Source organism: Chrysemys picta, chromosome 11, assembly GCF_011386835.1.
Source record: "Chrysemys picta bellii isolate R12L10 chromosome 11, ASM1138683v2, whole genome shotgun sequence".
Classification (NCBI taxonomy): domain Eukaryota; kingdom Metazoa; phylum Chordata; order Testudines; family Emydidae; genus Chrysemys; species Chrysemys picta.
This window is the reverse complement of record NC_088801.1, coordinates 47757392-47779993: the sequence shown is the minus strand read 5'-3', so window position 1 is coordinate 47779993 and position 22602 is coordinate 47757392. Positions and strand designations below refer to the sequence as shown.

Sequence of the window (22602 nt, the reverse complement as noted above, 5' to 3'; positions counted from 1 at the left end):
GAAGGGCAGATCGTGCCAAACGAATCTGATCTCCTTCTTCGAGAAAGTAACGGACTTATTAGATAAGGGAAATGCGGTGGACCTAATATACCTGGATTTCAGTAAAGCGTTTGATACTGTACCCCATGAGGAATTATTGGTTAAACTGGAAAAGATGGGGATCCATATGAAAATTCAGAGGTGGATAAGGAATTGGTTAATGGGGAGAATGCAGCGGGTGGTATTGAAGGGTGAACTGTCAAGTTGGAGGGAGGTTACCAGTGGAGTTCCTCAGGGATCAGTTTTGGGACCCATTTTATTTAATCTATTTATAACTGACCTCGGAACCGATTGCAGGAGTGGACTGATAAAGTTTGCGGATGATACGAAGGTGGGAGGCGTTGCCAATTCGGAGGAGGATAGGGATATTCTGCAGGGAGACTTGAATGAGCTTGTGAATTGGAGTATCAGAAATAGGATGAAATTTAATAGTGAAAAGTGTAAGGTGATGCATTTAGGGATGACTTACAACAATTTTAGCTACAAGCTGGGGACACATTGGTTAGAAGTAACGGAAGAGGAGAAGGACCTAGGGGTTCTTGTAGACCGCAGGATGACTATGAGTCGACAATGTGACGCGGCGGTGAAAAAAGCCAATGCGGTCTTGGGATGCATTAGGCGAGGTATATCTAGTAGGGATAAGGAAGTGCTGCTTCCGTTGTATAAGGTGCTGGTGAGACCTCATTTGGAGTACTGTGTGCAGTTCTGGTCTCCCATGTTTAAAAAAGATGAACTTAAATTAGAACGGGTACAGAGAAGGGCCACTAGGATGATCAGAGGAATGGAAAACCTGTCGTATGAAAGGAGACTGGAGGAGCTCAGGTTGTTTAGTCTGACAAAACGAAGGTTGAGGGGGGATATGATTGCTCTCTTTAAATATATCAGAGGGATAAATACAAGGGAGGGAGAGGAATTATTCCAGCTTAGTACTAATGTGGACACGAGAACGAATGGATATAAACTGGCCGTGGGGAAGTTTAGGCTTGAAATTAGACGAAGGTTTCTGACCGTCAGAGGGGTGAAATATTGGAACGGCCTTCTGAGGGAAACGGTGGGGGCGAGGGACCTGTCTGGTTTTAAGATTAAGTTAGACAAGTTTATGGAGGGAATGGCTTAATGGTAAAACATATTAGCTGAGGAATACCAAGCAATGGTAGGTAAACAGTATAATGGCTAACAAGAGTCAGGCTGGAGACTCTTGCCTACATGCTCGGGGTCTTACTGATCGCCATATTTGGGGTCGGGAAGGAATTTTCCTCCAGGGTAGATTGGCTGAGGCCCTGGAGGTTTTTCGCCTTCCTCCGCAGCATGGGGCAGGGATCTCTAGCAGAGGGTTCTCTGCCAATTGAAGTCACTAAGATACAGGATTTGGGGACTTCATCAGCAGAGTCAAGGAAAGGGTAGGGATGGTTTTGTGGCCTGCAGCATGCAGGGGGTCAGACCAGATGATCATAATGGTCCCTTCTGACCTTAAAGTCTATGAGTCTATGAGTCTATGAGACATAACCACAATTCCAAAATAAGTGATTTTATGACAGTGAAAATAATGCTGCTTTTCAGTGCAAAAATAAAACTTTGCACTTACACACATAAAAGAATTTTATGTAACTTTGGGGGGATATAGCATTTACTTCACCACCTCTCTCCTAGTGCTTCAAAACATCTCCTATAGAAAAGCACATGGAAACCCAGATTTCAGTCACTGAGGATTTTCAGCAAGGATTGCAGAGGATCAACCTCCCCAAAATCAAGTAAAAAACCCCCAAAATAATGAACTTAATTCTGAAGTACCAACTTTATAAAACCTTATAATGATACAAAAACATAATAGCTTAATTTCTACTATATAGCAATGCTATTTCATAATCCATATACAGTTATGCATAAATATAAAGAAAAAAAATCCCTAAACAGGTTAGTTCCTACAGAAACACAGTGAAAAGTAACTCGGTTCCAAAAGCTTAGGTGGAGTTCCCCTGGGTCTCAAATAGAGTCTTTGTCCATCAATTCTACACAGTCTGCTGAGTTAACAGCTCTGCAATATCTTCCTTCCTCTTGCTTGCAGAAATCTCCAACTGGAACCCAGCTAAACTCAGTCCCCTCCTCTGCTGGAATAATTCAGTTAGCTAGTCAGTTAATAAATTAACCAACCAATCAGTATTAAGTATATAAATCACTAACCCTGTTACAAGAAAAATACAAAACTAAGAAAATATAGATGACTCTTTCTCCATCATCACATTTAAATAACAGTTGGTAAACACTACTGGTTAAGACAATTTGACCAAAATCAAATAACATTCAAGGTATACAATTAAAAGGAAAGAATTAGTTTTCCCTCACAATTTCTCCTTTCTATAACTAGCCCTGCCAGGACCCCTCTGCTGGAAAGTTAACAATACCACTAATCTGAAAAATGCTTCAGAGGGAAACCAGCCTGCTTTCTGCTCCTGTGGCTGAGCCTCTCCTAACCAACACAGGTCACATGTCTTCTTTTAAAGCAGCTGTCCCGACTACTTGCCCTCAGTGGAGTCCCTTAGTCCAGCTACAGGGAGCCTATTGAGCATGCCCAAGACTACCACCTCCAATTCTAGAAACTTCTTGGCATGGAATGCTAATTGGGTATCTGCCTACCAACAATGACCCAGACACAACTCATTCCTCTCCCCGTTCTCCTCTCAACATATCTTAAAGAGATATCTCTCTATTAGGTGTTAGGTTACACTTACAGAAATCAATGGGAGGTACTGGAAATAAAAGATACATCAGGGTCACTCCTTTCACCAATGAAATGTAACCACTGTTGGAGTAGAAGATGACAGCTGTTTAAGAGTGCACGCCAGTTCTACACAACTGTTTAGAACAGGAAGTGAAGAAGAACACTGTAATTAGTTGAAGCTGCAGGGGAGATTAATGTAACAGAATCTAATTACCTGACTTGGAATTTGGCCTATACTCCAGAGTTAACATCCTTGTGCTTAAGAAAAATGTTATAGAACTTTAATTAGCACAATGGTTAAGGTCTTGGTTTTATGCTGCAAAGACAGCAACTCCAGCAGCACAATGCAGGGGAAAGTGCCATCTATTGAAGCATCATCTCTTCTTGTAGACAACTGATGCTAATTGGATGTCCCTTATCAGAGTTCTGAGCTGCCCCAACCCTGCTCAGCTGGTGAGAGCTGATGAGACCAGAACACAGGGTGGTACAGCTAATAGCTTTACTGTAGAATCCCATTTCTTTAATGAACAGCAAATTCACAGACCTTAATAAATAAGAGCCTTATGCTTATGCTTGGAAACTGAAACACACGATTTAATTTTTGCTCTCTCTCTGCAACAGCGAGTATTGAGCTATCATTATTAATAGAAAACATACTTGTGACAGAGGACAAAATTGCGGCATGCAACCTTTGATGTAAGAATTAAACTGACAAAGCCATTATGGAAGAACAACCACTCAAAGTACGACAGTCACAAATGCACAACTTTTAAAAGCTGAAAAGAGCTGCCAAGGTGTCAAGACAGGAGAAAAGCCAGCATAATTAGCATACTCAATAGTTCAATCTATTGGGAGGGAAAAAAGCAGAATTTGTTTTTGGACAATTACAGTTTAATAAATGGAAGTGTCAGTTTCTGTATAGTTATTTCTAAAGCACCCATTAAAATGTACTAAAGGCCAAAACCTCTTAAAGTCTCTGTCATGTTAGGCAGCACACTATCATTATTTCATATTTCAAGTAATTTTATTGTCAATGATAGCAGTTATAAATGTACAAGAAAATGTTTTCCCAGCACTACCAAACCGTTTGCTCTACCGAGATTATTTGTGCTGCTTTCTGACAATAACCCACAGGTGACCATTATTTTAATTTTGCACTATAGCCAGTGTACACTTTTTTTCCAGAAGACAGACAGACAAACAGTCAGACATACCGAACAATATCACAGAATTCCTATTTAATTCTTCACCAACAATGAAGTTCACTGCTGTGCAGTGGATCAGCAAAAGGCATATGCACCACCTAAGTTCAGCTGAAGCCCACATGAAATCCCACTGAAGTTCTTTTGCAGGAATGGGCCCATATGTGAGTAAGTGAGCAGAATTTGATCCCACATTACTATAAGCTATATCTACACAGGAAACTAGGAGTGTTTGATTCTACAGCTCATGTATACATACCCATACGAGTGCTCATTCAGCTAGCACAAGTATAAGTAGTTGTGTAGCCATGGTAGCACTTGTAGCAGCACAGGGGCATGGCTGAGCTATACTGAGTACAAACCTGCCTGAAACCGGTGGGTATGTACTTGGTACAGCTCAGCCTTGCCTCCGCTACCACTACCAGTGCCATGCTGGAGCCACTGCTATTTATACTTGTGCTAGTTTGATGAGCTTGATCTATACCAGCAGTTCTCAACAAGGGGTTTGGGGCCTCCTGGGGGGTCGAAAACAGGTTTCAGGGGGTCCACCAAGCAGGGCCAGTGTTAGACTCACTGGAGCCCAGGGCAGAAAGTCAAAGCCCTGCCACCTGGGGCTGAAGCCAAAGCCTTAGCAACTTACGGCGTGGGGCCCCGCCCCCAGGCAATTGTCCTGCTTGCTACCCCCTAACACTGGCCCTGGCTTTTATATACAGAAAAACAGCTGTCGTGGCACTGGTGGGCTGTGGAGTTTTTATAGCATGTTGGGGGGCGGACAGAGAACACCTGATCTACATGATTAGAGGAAATCACATCCCATAGCCTTACTGTACTCAAAGTGGCCTTTTCCTAGGATTTTTACAAGAGTTCTTATATTTTGCTTACACTGTTATTGATGGTGTTCTTATTGAAACCTGAAAATTCCATTTCATTCAACACTGGTCCTTTTCTTTTTCTGTTTGGCAACTCTTTGGCTCTTCCCTCCTTCCCATCTCTTTCTTATGGAAGATAATTTGACATGACTTTGCCTTGCTTACTTTCTTGTTAATCGGGTCAGGTTTATCAGCAGATTCATGTTTCCTCTGCTGTTAGCTGTCTGGTTATGCAGAACCAAAGCAAAGGATACCTCATAATAAGAAGTGGCTACTTTAAAAGCAAATTCTGTAGCAACAGAGCTGTGGATGAAAATGTGTCCGATAATTAGAATTTTCAGAGTAATGTCAATCAAATTATAATTGCTACCTGTTACTAAAAGTAAAAAATATTTGGAACCATCATGTTATTATCGGAGGGTTTGGTAGCACTGCCTATTATTGGTTGCCTGACACGTCTCTTTATAAGATCCTGTTTTCAGTAGCTTATAACTTTGCTAACTTTAACTGTTTGCCTGAGATTTTACATGCTGGGTATCTACCTCAGGCTGAACTGTTTTGGAAAATTTCAGCAAAACCAAATCAGTAATTTCTGAGAATGAGGCTGGGGGGGAAACCGCATTGTTGTGCTGATAATAAACCATATTGGTGATCTTTCCTTTGAAAAGGGCTAGCGCGCTTGTGTTTTGGAACAGGACTGAAATTTGGATGTGTGGTTACCTTGTTGCCAAATTTGCCCACGTTATAATCCTTTGAAAAATTGCACTTTGCACATGCTCAGTAGAGATTTCTTAGATTTAAGCAGATAAATTCACTGAAGATTCTGTCTGCACTGAGCTTTCTTCAGCCTGTGGATGAGTAGGACTTCCCTGCAATTGCAGCTCTGGGTTTCTCTGGGCTGTGCCAGGTCCAGTCACCTGAACTGGGAGCAGAGAGCCTGTCTTTTCTGTGCTCTGTGACCCCTCCCTCACCCCACTGGGCTCAGGAAGTGTTAAGGATGAAGATTCCTGATTCAAATGCAGAGGGGACAAGAACCTGACCTCTAGAGATCTTGGGGGGAGTAGATTGGACTGGGGGAGACTGGGACTGGAGGCTGACAGGAAGGCAAGGAAAACTGGGACTGGGAGTTGCACTGCAGGGGGGAGCCCAGGAGACCAAGAGCAACTGGGAATGAGAACCAGTGGGGTGAGGGAATGAAGTGAAGGAGGATGGAAGGCAGATCTGACAAGAAGCCAGGGTGTGAGGGGAGAACTGGGAGAGGCTGAGCAAAGAGACAGCCCTCTGAGGGGTGACACTGAGAGTCTGGATGAGAAGCCTAGGAAGGTAAATTGGGGGCTGGGAGCCCGTACTGCAGGGGGAGACAGATCAGATGAGGAGCCAAAATGGGGTGGAATTCAGACTTTAGGAACAAGGATCAAGAGATTGGGGGTACTGGGAATGGCCGGGCAAGGAGACTGGCAGTGGGAAAGGAAACAGACTGGGAGTTCACAGGGAGAGAGAGGAGTTGGGGCAAGGAGTCTGGGAGTAGGATGAGGAGCCTGAGAAGTGGAGATTGTGACTGGCTAGGGTTAGAAGATTGGGACTGGCACAAGGAGTCAGGGGTGAGAAAGAGACAGGACACGCATGGCAACAGATTGGAGGGGGTGGGGCACAAGAGGGTCATACTTGGAGGGAATGGGCAGAAGACTTTGTGCCCACTATAACACCCCCTTTCAGAGTATAGTAAGGAACCCAAAATTCTTGAATCTCACTACTCCTCTGCTATCAACCCACTGGCAATGTCTTCTATTCCCTTCTAGTGCTGGCCCACACAGAGAATAAGTGTTACTCTATTAGCTCAAGAGGTGGAGGTCTGTGCGGTGGATCCAAAGGTTCCAACCCTGCTGATGATGTATATGGGGGTCAACATGATCCCACATGATGGAATTTCTGGTAATTATTTAAAAATCTAGGAAATCACACCCTCATTAAATGTGCAGGATGAACCTGCTCTGGAGATGAATGAGGACTGTGTGATGACAGAGACTGTTGACAGTAGGACCCTGCTTCATTTGTTGCAGAAGTTGGAAGGGATGTACTAGGCAAAGAAAGGTGACGTAACTGGCACCAGATCACAAAGCAGGACTAGGATGCAGGTCAGCTGACACCCAGTCCAGTGCCCTATCTACTAGACCATGCTGCCTCCCTTGGAAGATGTGTAGTGAATGAGGCAGAGGATTTTCAGAAGGAGGAGAAAGGATGATATCATGGTTGAGGCACTTAAATGCTGCTCTGGGGAACTGGATTCTGTCCCCGCCTTTGCCACAGAATTCCTGTGTGATGCTAGTCAAGTCAGGTAAACCAAACTTTTCATAGGTGGTCACTAATTGTGTATGCCACCTCTTCTGGGTGACTCACTTGAAACCCTGGGGTCTGCTTTGCAGAAGTGCTGATCACTCTCAGTTACAACTGAAGTCAACGTGAACTATGCTTTGAACATATAAAGTGTTATGTAATGCTGACTACCCTGAAAAATCAAGTGTTAGGTCTCTCAAATTGAGACCCACAAATAGCATATACTTTTGACCTTATACGCTCTGTGCGTCAGTTCCTTATTTGGGTGGTGTGAAAATACATGAATATTTGTGAAGCACTCAACATCCCAGAAAAGCCCAGGAGGAACTTAATAATTCTGACTTCAGAACAGGGGTTGAGTAGTCTGTAGTAAACAAGGCATGGGATGTACGCTGAAAGCAAAATACTGACTAGCTGCTCATTAAGTGAACACTGGCCATCCTGCGCACTGTAGAAAAAATAGTATGTGATTATGTAATTAAAGACTGTAGCATAATGCATATGCATAAGGTAGCACAGGAAACCTAAATTTTGAGTGCTTGACTTTCCAATCTTAATGATGCTTGTAATGTAGTTTTTGTATGTGTAACACACTGTACAGACAAAGCAAACTTTTACTATTGGCTTGACTTCACTACTGTGCTAAATCAGTGCTGCTGCAATTGATGCAGTGGTGTCTGTTTAGCGCGTCTGGTGAAGATGTGCTACATCGACAGAAGCGCGCTCTCCCGTCGACATAATTAATCCATCTCAATGAGAGGCAGCAGCTATGTTGGTGGAAGAGCATCTCCCATCAACATAACATGGTTGTATATACCACATTAAGTCAATGTAAGTTATGTCAACTTAAGTGGCAGTGTAGACAAGCCCTATCTTGTTTTTCCCTCCTTTTGCCTGTGACTTTTGCTTTTTGTGCCTGGCCTTAACTTTTGGGAGCAGGCACTGTATCTACCCGTGTGTTTGTATGCAACATAGCCTAAGGAGTCACTGATCCAGACTGGGACCTTGGGGTACTACTGCAATACATAGTTAATGATAATAGCAACAAAGAAAAGGGAATTAGGGAAAAATCTGGATCTAAGGCTAGGTCTACACTACCCGCCTGAATCGGCGGGTAGAAATCGACCTCTCGGGGATCGATTTATCGCGTCCCGTTGGGACGCGACAATCGATCCCCGAATCGACGCTCTTACTCCACCAGCGGAGGTGGGAGTAAGCGCCATCGACAGAAAGCGGCAGAAGTCGATTTTGCCGCCGTCCTCACAGCGGGGTAAGTCGGCTGCGATACGTCGAATTCAGCTACGCTATTCACGTAGCTGAATTTGTGTATTTTAAATCGACTCCCCCCTGTAGTGTAGATGTACCCTAAGAAAAAAGTCTTCTCTTCATTTCATCACACAGAAAGGTTATAAGATTTTCAGCAGTGGGGAGAGGAAGGTGGGCTCAGTTTATAATATCAGCTTTTAATGTTAATATTTGGTAGTGTTAGCATAGCATGATGACAGGAGGAAGCTGCACCAGAGCAGCTGGGCATTTAAAAGTAGCTGCATTAATCATTAATGAATTTGAATTAATATTATTTATTATTTATTATTTGTATTACAGTAATGCCCAGAGGATTCAGTCAAATCTAATTTAAGACAAGATGCAGCAAGGTGGTATAACACACCAGCAGAGGATAGAGAAGGATAACAGTGTGCAGAAGGCATGCTGGCACAGTTAGATTCACGTTCTCTCGTTTTAAAAAATATATATAAACAAACAGAAGACATTAATTATCTTAGCTGTTCTATGCCTAACTATTATTAGTTGTCAGTTTACCCTACGTGGTACTGTAGAAGTGAATCTGGAGGAGGTATTTGAAAAGTTTCTGCTTTACAGATTAGTTCAGGGAGAGTGCTTGTCAAATGTGCATCATGGAAGAAAGCACAGTGGTGATCCTGGGAGAAATTGACAATTGGGTAATAAAATATTGCATTACTGGCAGAGAGGAATCAGAGAGACAATATAATATGAGTAAACATTCGGGAGGGGCTAAGTTATGAAAGGCTTTGAAGGTAAGGTAAATAACTTGTATTTAATACTGTGACAAAGGGTGTGGGGACTGGCATGATTATAGTAATGGAAGTAAAATATGATAGCAGAAGTGATTTGAATGGACCCGAGAGACATGTGAATGTCAGGAAGGGCAGCAAAGAAAGGGTTGCTATAGTTAAGACAGAAAATGCTAATAGCCAGGGCGGAAGTATGAGGTTGAAACTTTCATATTCAAGAAAGTTTGTAAATAAACAGACAATTTCTACCTCTTCAGAAAATTACAGGCTGCTGAGTGAAATGTGAAACATTGGTATGTAGGTTTAATATTCTACTTGCATTCACTTTGATTCCAGTAGAACTAAATATTCTATATACTTTTCCAGTATGGCCTGTTTGTTCTAAACACACCTCATCACAGTCAATAATCCAGTTAGGAAAACAGTATATATTAGACAGGAACAAATCTTCATGGGCTAGGAAATGTATTAAAAATGATATACAATATCTTTCCAATAATTTATAATTACTAAAAAAATGCATTTTATGGCTTGTTTGGTAATGAGAAAATAAAAGTGGCTAGAATTGCAAGAAAATTGCAGGTGTAGTATTATATTTCACTCAGTAATATTCCAGTCTAAACTGACAGATTGAAGTCCTTAATTGAAGTGGTCTAAATCCCTGGGACAGCTGGTATCAAATGGCAAATCATTACTTGACATGTACCTTATGAGTAATATGAGTACTGAAAGGAAACTAAATTACAACTCTTGCTGTTTCAGAAAGCATTGCATGAGTTCTCCCCCTAAATACACAGAAAATAAAGTCTGTTAATAACTAATACAAACGGATTTACTTCTTTTTACAAGTATTTGCAATAAAGCAGTGCAAGATCAGTCATTTACAAATGTTCGATGCCAGCATGTTATTAAAGGAGAACCAGCAGAACAAAACATTTTTTTATAATTGGTTTTGTGCTTTTTTGCCTGTGTGATATATAAAGAAGATCTGAAATAAATTGTATGTATCTAGATTGATCAATCAATATTAGTCCATTCTATGGGTGGATTCTAATAATTACAAAAAGGGAAAATATTACCATCACTTTTCACAGTCCTTTTAGAGCTGATACAATTTAGAATTTTGGCTGTAAAGCAGAAGAGTCAATTGCTAAATGTAATGATATTTCCTTTCTTTTTCATGTGATTTGCAAAACCAACAGACCAAATTCAATCCTGGTGTAAATCCAGTGTAGCTCCTTCCCCCTGCAGCATTCCAGGTCTCATATTTGCACTTAGATTTCAGCAGCACTTCAGAAGGGGCATGTCAGGACCTGGGTGTTACTATGTCTCCACCCCTGCACAGGGGCAGATGAGAGTAGAGTAGTAGTGCTGTGGAGAGTGCTGCCCATATCAATTTTTAAATGTAAGAAGTGTATTTTCTTCAGCACCCAGGAAGCATTATGTCCTATACGGCATTAAAAGTGCAACTTGCTGCATTACCTTGTCTCTTAAAAGACATAATTTAGACTTTAATTTTATTTATAGAGCAACTACTATGCACCGGGAAGGCAAGGCCAATTTCCAAAAAAAGTCATGTCTGTTAGCCTAGTATCTCTAAAATAAACTCATACTTGGAATTCTCTTTCTGCCTTTGTGCTCTGGTCACAGCCTTACATTTTAGCAGAGTGTGATCTTGATTTCTGTGCCTCACCTTCTTCATGGTCCAGTGCTGTACTGTCATTTGGCAATCTTGCTTTTCTCCCGGGATCAGCAATATCAGCATTTTTTAAATGGAGTGGAAGGAAGAAATAACAGAGTTCTACTGGAACATTTCTGTCCCTCTCAAACATTACAAATCAGACACTGTGTAGTGGAAGTATGTAATGAACATGCCCAAACTTGATAATACTCCTTATAATTGTAACTACTGATGATAATACATAAAAAGCTATATTTAAAAATCATAACAACCATAACAACTTAGAAAATAGATGTAATATAATTGGTTTTATGCTTTTTTGCCTGTTCATATATAAAGAAGACCTGAAATAAATGTATATATATATAAAAAATAGTGGCTGCCATTTGAATTTAACATTACCATGGGCAGTAAAGAAAAACAGCTCCTTCTGCAGAAAAAATATATAGAAAAAAAATGCCAAAGTGATTTTCAGCAGTGAGAGAGAGCTACCTATGGTTCAATTTAAATAAAAGCTTTTAAATCCCAGTCCATGTTTAATTAACATTCAAGAGAGTCAAGATTGCCTGCACATCAGGAGACACAGAAATGAGAAATATCACTGTGCTCTAATGTGATTAGCAAACCGAAAGAAGCAATATAAATTTGCTCCCTATCTGGAAACTAGTTTTCTGCTTGTTTGATTGCAGGAACTCAAGGGAAGTGGTGGAAGCCCCATCACTTAAGTAATTTAAAACTAGAGAAGATGAAGTGCACCAGAATAAGCTGCAGCGAAGTATTTTGCCTTGGCAGGAAATGGACAGGACAGGATGATGCCGAAGATATTTTCCATCCCTGATTTCTGTAAGCCAAATTCTACCAAGGACAGGAGCTATATTATTTCCATGTAGGAAAATGGAAAAATTGGTGTTTCCACTTCATTTTTGTGATTTCTGCCTGATAATTCCACTGGGAAATAGGGTTTTTCCCCGCCTGCTGCAGAAGGGGCAGGGACTTTGGCACTGAAATTCTCATTTCTTAGAAAATCTACTGGGCCAAGAGCCATTCGTGCTGAAGCTATGTGCCGCTGATCAACTTCATGGCCCACAGAGTCTTCGACAGCAGCCCAACTCTTGCCATATCGTCTGTGTCTTCTGATTCCACTCCTCCTTTTTAAGCAGGTTTCAGGGTTTATTAGTGACCCAGCAAAAGCTAATGCTGAATCAGTCAGAATCCAAGTGCATTGGAATTTTCTGTGTCTTTAAGAGAATGACACTGCAGACAATGACCTTCCTCAGGTTCTACCTCCAGTCTGCTCCCTCACTGAGTTATAGGAGACCTGAATCTCCGCAAAGCACTCACAGGGTGAAGGTAAAGCAGGATGTATGTACCAGAACCAGGAGGGAGCAAGATATAAAAATGAAGTGAAAGAAGTTCAACATCCTCACTTTATAAAAAAGTTGACCAAATGGAACCTCACCTTTATGGGGCTACCAAACTCTGGTCCGCTATATTGTGTCTATAACCTTGGATTTGTTTTGTATGTGGAAGAGTTCTTGGGAGTCTTTTGAAGCGTTTAAGATTTCACTTTGAACAGGGCTCAGTTCCAGTATGCTGCTATAATACAGGACAACATTTTAAAAGCCAAGTGTTCCAAGATGGTGTGAGTAATAGCTAATCAGTATTTTGTGGCAATGACAACACTCTCAAGACAGTTTGCTGCCTTAGCCTGATCCTATGTCAGTAATGTGAATGTGACGTATCTTGAATAGACAGACATGAAAAAAGTAATATAAAATGTTGTTGGTCTTCAGCCAAGAAGTGGTTGATTTTAGGGCTTTGCAGCAGGTCAGTTTCCATTGTTAGAAATTTATGCTATGGAAGTTAGTCTACTGTATGTTTATTTACACTACATACATGTTCTTATCTATACGATGTACATAAATTCCATTATTCTTAATCCAAGATTAACTCAACTATACACAGCTCCAGAGACTCAGCCCCATTACCTGGAGCTGCCTTTGTCACTATCCCTCTAGATCTCAAATTTCCCTCCCCATTGACATAGGACCTTTATCCATGTCTATCATCCTCCAGTCAGGACCCAGAAGAGCAGCAGCAAATTCATGATCAGCAGATTGATTGCAATGCTCTATTCATGCTCAGTAGATTCATTACAATACATTTTATGGAGGTTTGTTTTATCACCCCTAAATATACTGGGAGGTTGTTTTGTTTTTAATCTTGTGCAGCAAAGGTAACAGAATTGTTTTTTATCAAATTCAAAGCAAAATTCCTATTTCTGATACGTTCCCTCTGTCATTTTGAGGTTACAGGGATTAAAAAGCAGTGAGGTATCATAATAGAAAGATCAGGTTCCAACACACCACTGCTTATGGCTCTTTTCCCCCCCAAATACTGTCTCTGCTGACAACCACACATCCATTTGCATTTTCTGATGTATAACAGATATAGTTTGAGCTACAAGTAATTCTCTTGCATAGATCTTGATGGGGAATTTCCCTTCGGAAAGCCTGCAAGGTCACAATAGCTCTTGTTAATTTACTTAGAATAATAATAATATGTATCTTTAATGGATATGCATCCTGTGACAGACACTTTGTTCATCACAATCTTTGTTGAAAAGTTTGGGTTTTTTTTTAAAGAAACCTTTGGTTATGGAAAAGTGGAGACACACAGCGTGTTTTGTTTCAAGTGAAGAGTTAAGGCGGGTTGTGCTGTTCATTATCCCTTTCAAACAACATAATTTCTTCTCAAAACAATGATGTTTGGATGTTGTGAATGGCAGTTGGCAGAGGAAAGAATGATGGAAGTTGGCACAGGAAAGAATCCACTATGATGGATTAGGATATTTATTTATTTATTTTCACAAAGAAAGAAAATATCCACACATCTTGATTTTAAAAAAAAAAAAAAGCTTAAAAGATGACTGCAAGGGTTTGGTGGGTTTTTTTGTTTTTACATTGTCTAAGGAATTAGACAATTGACAGCATATATTTACAGTAGTCAGCATGTTAACATTCACCACTGTATAATCGGCTGCCCTACATTGTTTCCTATATAGGTGCACATAAACTTAAGTTTAAAATGTCTTGAGGGGGTCATCTGAAACCTTAGTAAAATTGGGGTTTTGTAAAACTGATCTCATTTTCACCCTTCTTCTTCACTTGTTATGTGTTAGTTCAGAAGTAGTTTGTGATGTTATAAACACCCAAATACGAGCAAAGACTCCTTTCCGAATGGCTACATTATAGGTATTCTCTATAATCAGAATGCAGTATCTCAGAAGGCCAGTGCAGAGAAGATAATGTGGGTTGAGAGGAAGGGAGAAGCCACAGGATCCATGGTTATGCAGATCTAGTGGCAACAAAACTTCACACACGTGGAGTGGGGTGCAACACCTGCTACTGCAGCCCACAGGCATTTCTCACCCTACAACTCCTGCGTAGGTCCTTGCACACAACTAGTTTAATTATATAAGGAGGGGTGATCTTCATCCAGTGAGCCATATGTTGAGGAATGGCCTCTGACTTTAATGAGACCATTTTGTGCCTGAGTTGCACTCATATGACTGTAATCTAGCTGCATGATTAAACTCTCTTTGGCATTAGCTCTGTTATTTTACTTTTCATCCACATCTTGGTGTTTTTGTTATTTTTAAATTTGTTTTGTTTTGTCCTGATACTGAAAGAGCACTGAAAGATCAGATATGCTTCTGTGGTGTCAGGTGGTTAGTCAGAGGTTCCAGGACAGTGCTGCGGGCTTTCAAATTCAGAAATAAAATCACTTTGTTCTTGTGGAAGCAAAAGTCCCTCAAGGAACAACTGATTCGGGAGACCTTGTGTGATCTGGCCTTCCTCACTGATATAACAAAACACTGCACTATGCTGACTCTCACGGGCTGTTAGATGAAGGTCATTTATTGCCATATACTGTATATTCAGCTGCCGCTCCAACACTGAAGTGTTCTGAGGAACACCTACAGGAATTTCCATTTTTCCCGCATGTCAGAAAGTTATAGGTAACATTGCTGACAGTTGCCCAGACAGAAATACCTCCAGAGTCTTCACAATCCACTAAAGGAATGTAATCGCTATTTTCTATGTCAGAAGAGATAAGGCAGATATCCCTATAGTTGAAGCAAGTATTTTTTATAAATAGAGGATCACCTTTACTGCAGTTTTAATTGATGTGACCAAAAAAGAAAAGATTCTGTGACAAACACTGTATTCATCCTATGCTTCCTTATCAACAGAAGAGAGACAGGGTGATCCTATGGTTTGAGTAGAAGCCCAGGAGTTTGAAGAGCTGGATTCTATTACCACATCTGCCGTGGACCTTGGACAAGCTATTTAGGCCCACACTGTCCAACAGCGAGTTAAATGATAATGCTTAGCATCCTTAGCTCTGATTTTGTCCTCTCTGAATGGGTATCTGCTGCTGTTCCCTTGCACTTGGAACTGCTCGGTGTTTTGTTTTTTTTTCTTTTTCAAGTCCCTGAGGCAAGGACTTTTTTCCCCATGGACACACTTCTTGTAAGTACCCTTTACAGATGCACTGGTGAACTGTACTGATGTTACTCCCCAGGTCTTGTGGTCAAAGCTAAGAACAAGAAAACACTAAAATAAATTAGATCTTGAGGCAACAGCCTGAACCTCAAGAAAAAAATGTGTTCTGATGTCTCTCTCTCTCACCTGAAGAGAAAGATCCCTTAGCATGATCATGAAGCCAGATATTCAGACTTGTCAAACACAAGAAATCAGGGCAGCTCTTGACAAAGCAGTAAGGCTCCCATTCAAAGAGGACAAAATTACAGGTAAGTAAATAGTTTTATTATTTTCTATTCTGCTGCTACATCAGGCTATAAACTGCTGGAAAGAAGCAAGTCTTAAAGAACATCCTCCTTCAGTAATGTCTGGCTGCAATAGTTCCTGAGATGGGATAAGGACAATCTCCTGATGGTTCACCATGAGACTACCATACCCTAGGAATGTGATGGTTTGGGGAGCTGTCACTTTGTAGCATCATTGTGCTATCACCAGTAGATCATCCAGATAGCATTAGGTCTTGATGGCACTGGGATTATAGATAGCTGCTCTGCAGTCTGTGGTATATTGGAAACTGGTTAAAAAAATGACAAGCTACATCTTACATGTGAGAGATTTCCAGGTCCAGCTTGCAGGATGGGGGTCTCTGAAGGAAGCCATGTGATCTGGGTCAGCTGAGTCAGTTCTGCAGCCAGTTTAGAATAAGGTGGGGTGAGTTGGGCCTCTCTGTTTTTAGGGAACAGCCTGCTTTATGTCTGTTTCAGGGTTCTTGTGTGTTATTCTGAAGACTGAGAAATAAAGTTGTGTTATGTAGCAACCTTTCACCAGGAGTATTTATGTCTTTATCTCACTTCTCTGTATGGATGACAAACACAACAAAGTCCATAAACTTTGTCTTGTGGGAGAGGCAATGAGCGAATAGTTAGACAAGTGGCTCCCAGATTGTTGGAGCAGAAAGAGAAGAGAGGGAGCAAGAACTGGCCTGCTGAAATGACTATTAGGTGCCTGCTGAGTGGAAGCCACCAAAAATGACATCATCACTGACAGGCAGAATGTACTTGATTAAAAAAATGCAAAAAGAACCTTGTCTCTTTCAAAAACGTGGGGGGAGGGGAATCAGAAAACTCACCATATCGAAACCAACAGATTGCCAAGTTAGCGATGCTATATTTAGGCAGTTGTATAAGTGGTCTGAATTTCTGACAATATCATTTGTGCTGAGCACGCACAACTTCAGACATCAAGGGGATAGTGATGCTTACCCAACTTTGTAAGACAATTTGACATCAACGGATGAAAATCACGCCATAAGGGCTAAATATTCTTTATTACTATTATTTCAGGAACAATATCCTAATTTGCCAGGGTTAGTACAGAGAATTATCACTTTGTTTGGACGCACTTTGTTCTACAGATGGACTCAGACTGCAAATTTGCATCGGAATCCCTAAGAGTAAGGTATTGTATTCACAGTTGATCCAAAATGTGAAGGAGACTAGTTTCTGGTTGTTATTTGGATGCAGACAGAAATCTCATATGATCAGCTGGCCTTACAAAATATCCCCCGTTTAGGGCTGAAATTTCATGAGCGCTATGCCTTCCCATATCTAGGTATAGTGCCTAGTACATTTTGAACACCACTGCAATACAAATAAACACACAAAAATATTAACCATTGAACACTAGTCTTTATTTGGCATCACTCCTGACCTCTAGGATCCAAAACACTGTCTTCTCATCCCATCTATAACTAATAGAGAAAAGACTAAATGCTGCAGTCTTTGCTGAGTCCTCTTTGCTTTAAAAATTTGGCAGTGACTGAGAGTGCTGCTGAGTTGGCTTGTTCTGTCCCTGCTGGGGATAGCGAACTCAGTATGGTGTCAGTGACAGTTCCTACTGAGTCTCAGTGTTGCTTTTTCCCTGAACTTAGGATCAGCTCATTTTATGAAAACTGTTTAAAAAAACCTGACGAGTTAAATTTAGTATCATAGGAACATAGAAACTGCCATAAAGTTTGGCTCAATGCTCTGTCCACCTGTCTGGCAGAGGCCAATGAAGGTATAAATCCTATGAAAGAGAGAATCAGAAAATCCTGCCCTTAGAAGAAGATCTATATTCATTATTTTTGTGTCTTAGCTAAAGTTCACAGGAGATTTAACCATTTTCTTTTTATAAATTTGCTTTTTATTTAAAAAAAACCACACCTGGATAGTTTACTTTTAATACTATATATTGTTCTACTGGAATGACTTGATTCATGTTGCTCATAATGAAAGAATATACATGGGATTTAAGTGGGTGACGCTAAATTCCAAAAGGGAAATTCATTGCACATAGCCAAAGATTCTACAGTTATTTTCATACGTCCACCATCATTCTTTTGAGTTTCCAGGTATTCTGCACATCTGAGTTGCATAAATAAAAATGCAGAACAGTTAATTGTAACCCAATTTTTGAAATTCTGCCAACAAATGACTACAGCATGGTGTTACAAAAAACAAAATTAGTTTCTCATTTAAAGTCTCTTTCTCTCCTGCCTTTAACAGGAGGCTTTTGTGAATAAGATGCTGGATCTCTGTAGGCTTCTACATAAACTCTAATTATAAACCATTTAAGGGCTGATAGAGTAATTTGTGTACTACCTAATTAAAAATGTAGTGTTTACTCCTGCTAGTGATGAGAAAGAGAGAAATGATGTGTCCCAGGAAGATGCTTTGGAGGGAAAAAAAGGCAGGGCAACTATCATTCTGGAGAATGTGGTTGTGTTAGATGATGGTGCAAGTGGCACAGAGAGGTCCATGAGAGTACAACAGAGATAAATGTTTTGTAAACTTGCAAGCAACATAGGAGACTCAGCACTATGTTTGGTCCTACACTTCACTCTTTATGTACTTTCTAGCTCAAGGAATCAAAGTCATTAAATAAAACTATCCAACTGAAACTACGAATAAGGAAATAATATCTAAAATATTTTTTACACCTTACTCTGAAGCATACTGTTCTGATCACTGTCAGAGACAGGATACTGAATTAGAGAGACTAATGGTCCTATCCTGTAACACAGTTCCTATGGTCCGGTGATTCCACTGCCTTGCTTCTCACTATGAATTCAGTATTGCCTGTAGCAACATAAATAATCATAGTGGCATGCAGTATTTTAAAGAAGGTTAGTATTGAATATACAAATATGTGCATTTCAGAGTTCACAATTAGCTCATAGCTAGCTGTGAGTCAAAAACTGTGTATTCTTCTTATTTATATTTTTATCATTGATCCATTTAAAAAAAAATTACAATTCATTTGAGAAATGTAATTGGTGGTAAAAGAAAACCTAGCAATAAGTTCTCCATTCCTGTAGAATCAACTGTGATGAGAATTTCCTATCTGCATCTGTGGTAAGGACTGTTTCCTAGGGCACATTTAACTAATAGACTACAATATTTATTTATATGCCAAACTACTGAGAAACTGAGAACCACTGAATTTTACGTTCATGTTTTTCTGAGTACGTTTCATCACTCCCTGCTTCCATTCACTTTTAGAATGCTCACAGTTCCCATAGACCTGGGTATTTTCTCTCACAGTCAGGTCACCTTGGAGGTTCCCTTGTCAAAACATCTTTTAAGATTTATTTCTAAGCAAACTGCACATTTCAGTTCTCAGTTCTAGGGATTACTAACTATGGACATAGTTGAAACCTGGATTTTCAGTCACCTCAGGGATTTGGACACCCAGTTCCTCATTAATTTTAATGAAAATTGGTGGGGAAATCCTGCCTACTGAAGTAAATGGCCAAGCTCCCATTGACTTCTGCAGGGCCAGGAGATCATCCTGGGTATCCAAATCCCATAGGTGGCTTTGAAAATCCCACCTGGAATGACTACATATCTAGCAGATTCCTCTTACCTGTTTGTGAGCATGGTCATATGAGTTAATGTGATTGTCAAACTCCTGGTGTTTGTAGTACTGTTTGTCACAGAGTTCACAGTAGAAGTTGGCCTTAAGGTCTTCTAGGGCTTTTGCTATTGTGTTCTCCTTTTCAGCATAATCCTGAAAAAAACAAACAAACAAAAAAAACAGCAGAACTTTAGTTGTCCCTCTGATGCTAGAAATTGGATTTGTGCTCTTCATTTTAATCATATTTGTCAACATTGATACTGCCATAACTAAAAGCATGCACATATTTACCAGGTCACACTGCACATATTTTCTGTATCAGGTGAGAGGCACACAGTTGTGCACATTCCGATTTGCTACACAACTGAAGGCTACTCTTAGGATATCAGAAAGATACAAGTCTAGAGAAGCAATTTGTTTAAAGTTCTGTCCAAAAAGGCCAAATATTTATCATGCCTAAGGTCACATTAATGTTAATGTCTGTCAAATAACCAATGCTTAAAATGTTCAGCGTATAGTGTACCTAACCAGAACAAGCATGAAGACAACAAAATCACTAATCTACTCTGGTTACAGGGCAATTCCAATGAATGATGATGATACAAAAAATAAAATAAAACAACCACCCTTAGAATGACCTATCTGAAAATATACACAGATAGATAAACTAAAGGATCATTTCTGTGATGGAGGTTTAATGATTTTTTCCCCTCAATTTGTTATTTGTCATCGGTAAAAAAGAAATACAGCTCTGCTTGTCATTCATATATTAACCTCTTGCAAAGAATCAGAGTTAAAAATAATCTTGTTTATTATTGGAGAATAAATTCTATAAATTCCTATTTGATGTTTTCTTTCCCAGATACATTGACTATAGTATTGCCTGTTCTTGAAGACCATAGTCAGTGTCTGATTCTGATCTCAGATCAGTTTGACATCAGGGTAACTCCATTGACTTCAGCGGTATTACTCCCAATTTGTAGCACTGTGTGTGAGATCAGAATCAGGCCCTAACATTCCAATTGGTATAAACGTTAATTACTCCAAGTCCATACACTGAGGAAAGAATACATTTGTCTGGTTAATTATTTGGTGATTAGTATGAGGCTTCTTAAACCAACTTTAGTTTCTATCAGTCTGTTTCTCTCAACAACCTCCTTTTTCAAGGAGTAAAATAAAAAAAAAACACTATGAAAAATTATTTTATATTCATACCACCTAATATTGACCTTATCTCTGAAAAATGAATTAAAATGTTCCCTATTATACTTATTTATTAACAATTGTAAAAGCATGTCATACAAAGTCTGTTTTTAAAATAGCTTGTATAAATTTGCAATACATTATGGAGTTTCCTAAAAAGTTCAGAAGAGGTGTTTTTTTAAAATAAATAATGGGAGTAACAATCATAGTAACTTCAGTTTTAGAGTTGCATCTTAAAATGGTACTTATTTCAATATAATTCAAAGTGGCAGAGCAGCTGGCAAACATTGTTGATTCATTCACAAGTAGCATAATCATAGCTATTTTATCATCTACTTTCATTTGTTACAATGAAATCAGATTGAGTATTTGCTATTAGGATACAGTAGATAGCACTATGGGGGTAGAGTCATGAAAAGAATAACAAAATCAGCTCAGAATTTTGTCTTGAATGGAAGCTAAATGGCTCAATGTTTCTAATGAGGAAGGGGAAATCACACATTTTTAAAAATGTTTTTTAGATTCTTATGTTTTATAAAAACTAAGTTTCATATAAAAACCAAGTGAGCTATCCGTTCCAGGAATGAAAGGTGCTACTCTATACTTAGAAATAAATGTATAGTGTATGGGGGCCTAGCCTGGAAGCCCTGCAGTTACTAACTTGTTTGAAACTCTCTATTTCAAATCACTTCTATAGTTGCTTAGTGTGGATGAGTTTGGGGTTGAAGTGGGGGCAGTACAGTCAATCTCTGAGGGGATGGAATGTCTTGCAACACTCTGCAGAAACTGGTATGGAGTTGCGGTGGTGGTCTCCAAAGAGATTCACATCCAGTCTTACAAAATTAAGGGGTGGAGAGATTTGTGAAATGAAAGCATTATTACAGCTCTAGAATGTTGTATAAGACTGTTTAGAGGGAAACGTGCAAGTACAAGAATATGCAAGACAGGAACAGTGACAAACCATGATGATGCTATTTTTCATTTCTATAACACTTCATTTGAGGATCGCAAAGCCCTTTACAAATCAAACACTGAGCCAGATTCTGTTACTCTTACTCAAATGGAATAGCACCTAATTTCTTTAATATCCTCATTGATGTCAATGGTACTGCTTCTGGAATAAAGTACTACTTATCATAAGAGTGAGACAATCAGGGCCACTATAACTGAAATGAAGTTTACTTTGCAATTATACTCGGCAGAGCCAATGCATCATAACAGAAATAGCAGTTCCTTGGGCCATGGTAATCATGCCACCACAACACTTATGCAGCCTTAGTGCTTAGACTCATACCAGTCATTATACAGGGATCACTACCATTGAAATACACTATGGAATTTTTAAAAATACACAGCAATTCTGCACAACAATATATAGCAAAAATAAAGATGCAACTGTGACGTTGCACTCCATATGTTTATGGAAATATGCTTATGAGTATAAATATAATGTAACTGGAATATACTTTATACAAAAGGTCTCTTGTAAGGTATCATTACAAAGCTTATAATCTACTGGGTGTGTTCATCTTATTTGTATGAATGTGTCATTCTTGTATCTGAAGCTAGAAATATTGTAACTATGCAAAGTGTGGGCCATTAATGGTGGCTTGGAATTTTGATGGCTCCCATTGACTAGGACAATTGGTTGTGAATGGCTCTGTTTACTTGCAAATCTTCCTGGGTATGTGCAGGCCAGCCCTGAAAGAATGGAGAATGAGGTCTTACAGTGACATGTGATCATGTCACCTAGTACTGGAATCCATCTTAAGCCTGGTGCTTTTCCATTTAGAAGGAGGGGTGGGGACCCAGAGAGACAAAAGATTCCTGCCTTGTGCCAAAGCTATAAAAGGGGGTGGAACAGAACAAAGGAGGCTGCCACTCATGAGAAATCCCCTAGTTACCATCTGAGCTGGAACTAACAAGGTCTGTACCAAGGGAAAGGATTGGGCCCAGACTAAAAAGGAGTCTAGTCTGTAAAAGAAGCTTATTGGAACATCTCTGAGGGTGAGTTTCTTAAATGTATTAGGCTTAGGCTTGCGTGTTTTGTTTTATTT

At 39.8% G+C, this 22602-nt stretch overlaps 1 protein-coding gene across 1 annotated transcript in view; it reads right to left on the bottom strand.

The window, feature by feature from the left end:
- Positions 1-22602, bottom strand: part of ZNF804A (zinc finger protein 804A) — a 226857-nt gene that overhangs the window by 48196 nt on the left and 156059 nt on the right. Inside the window, exon 2 of the mRNA XM_065561982.1 lies at positions 19352-19495. Within this exon, the coding sequence (XP_065418054.1) occupies positions 19352-19495 (144 nt within the window). The remainder of the gene's footprint in view (positions 1-19351; positions 19496-22602) is intronic.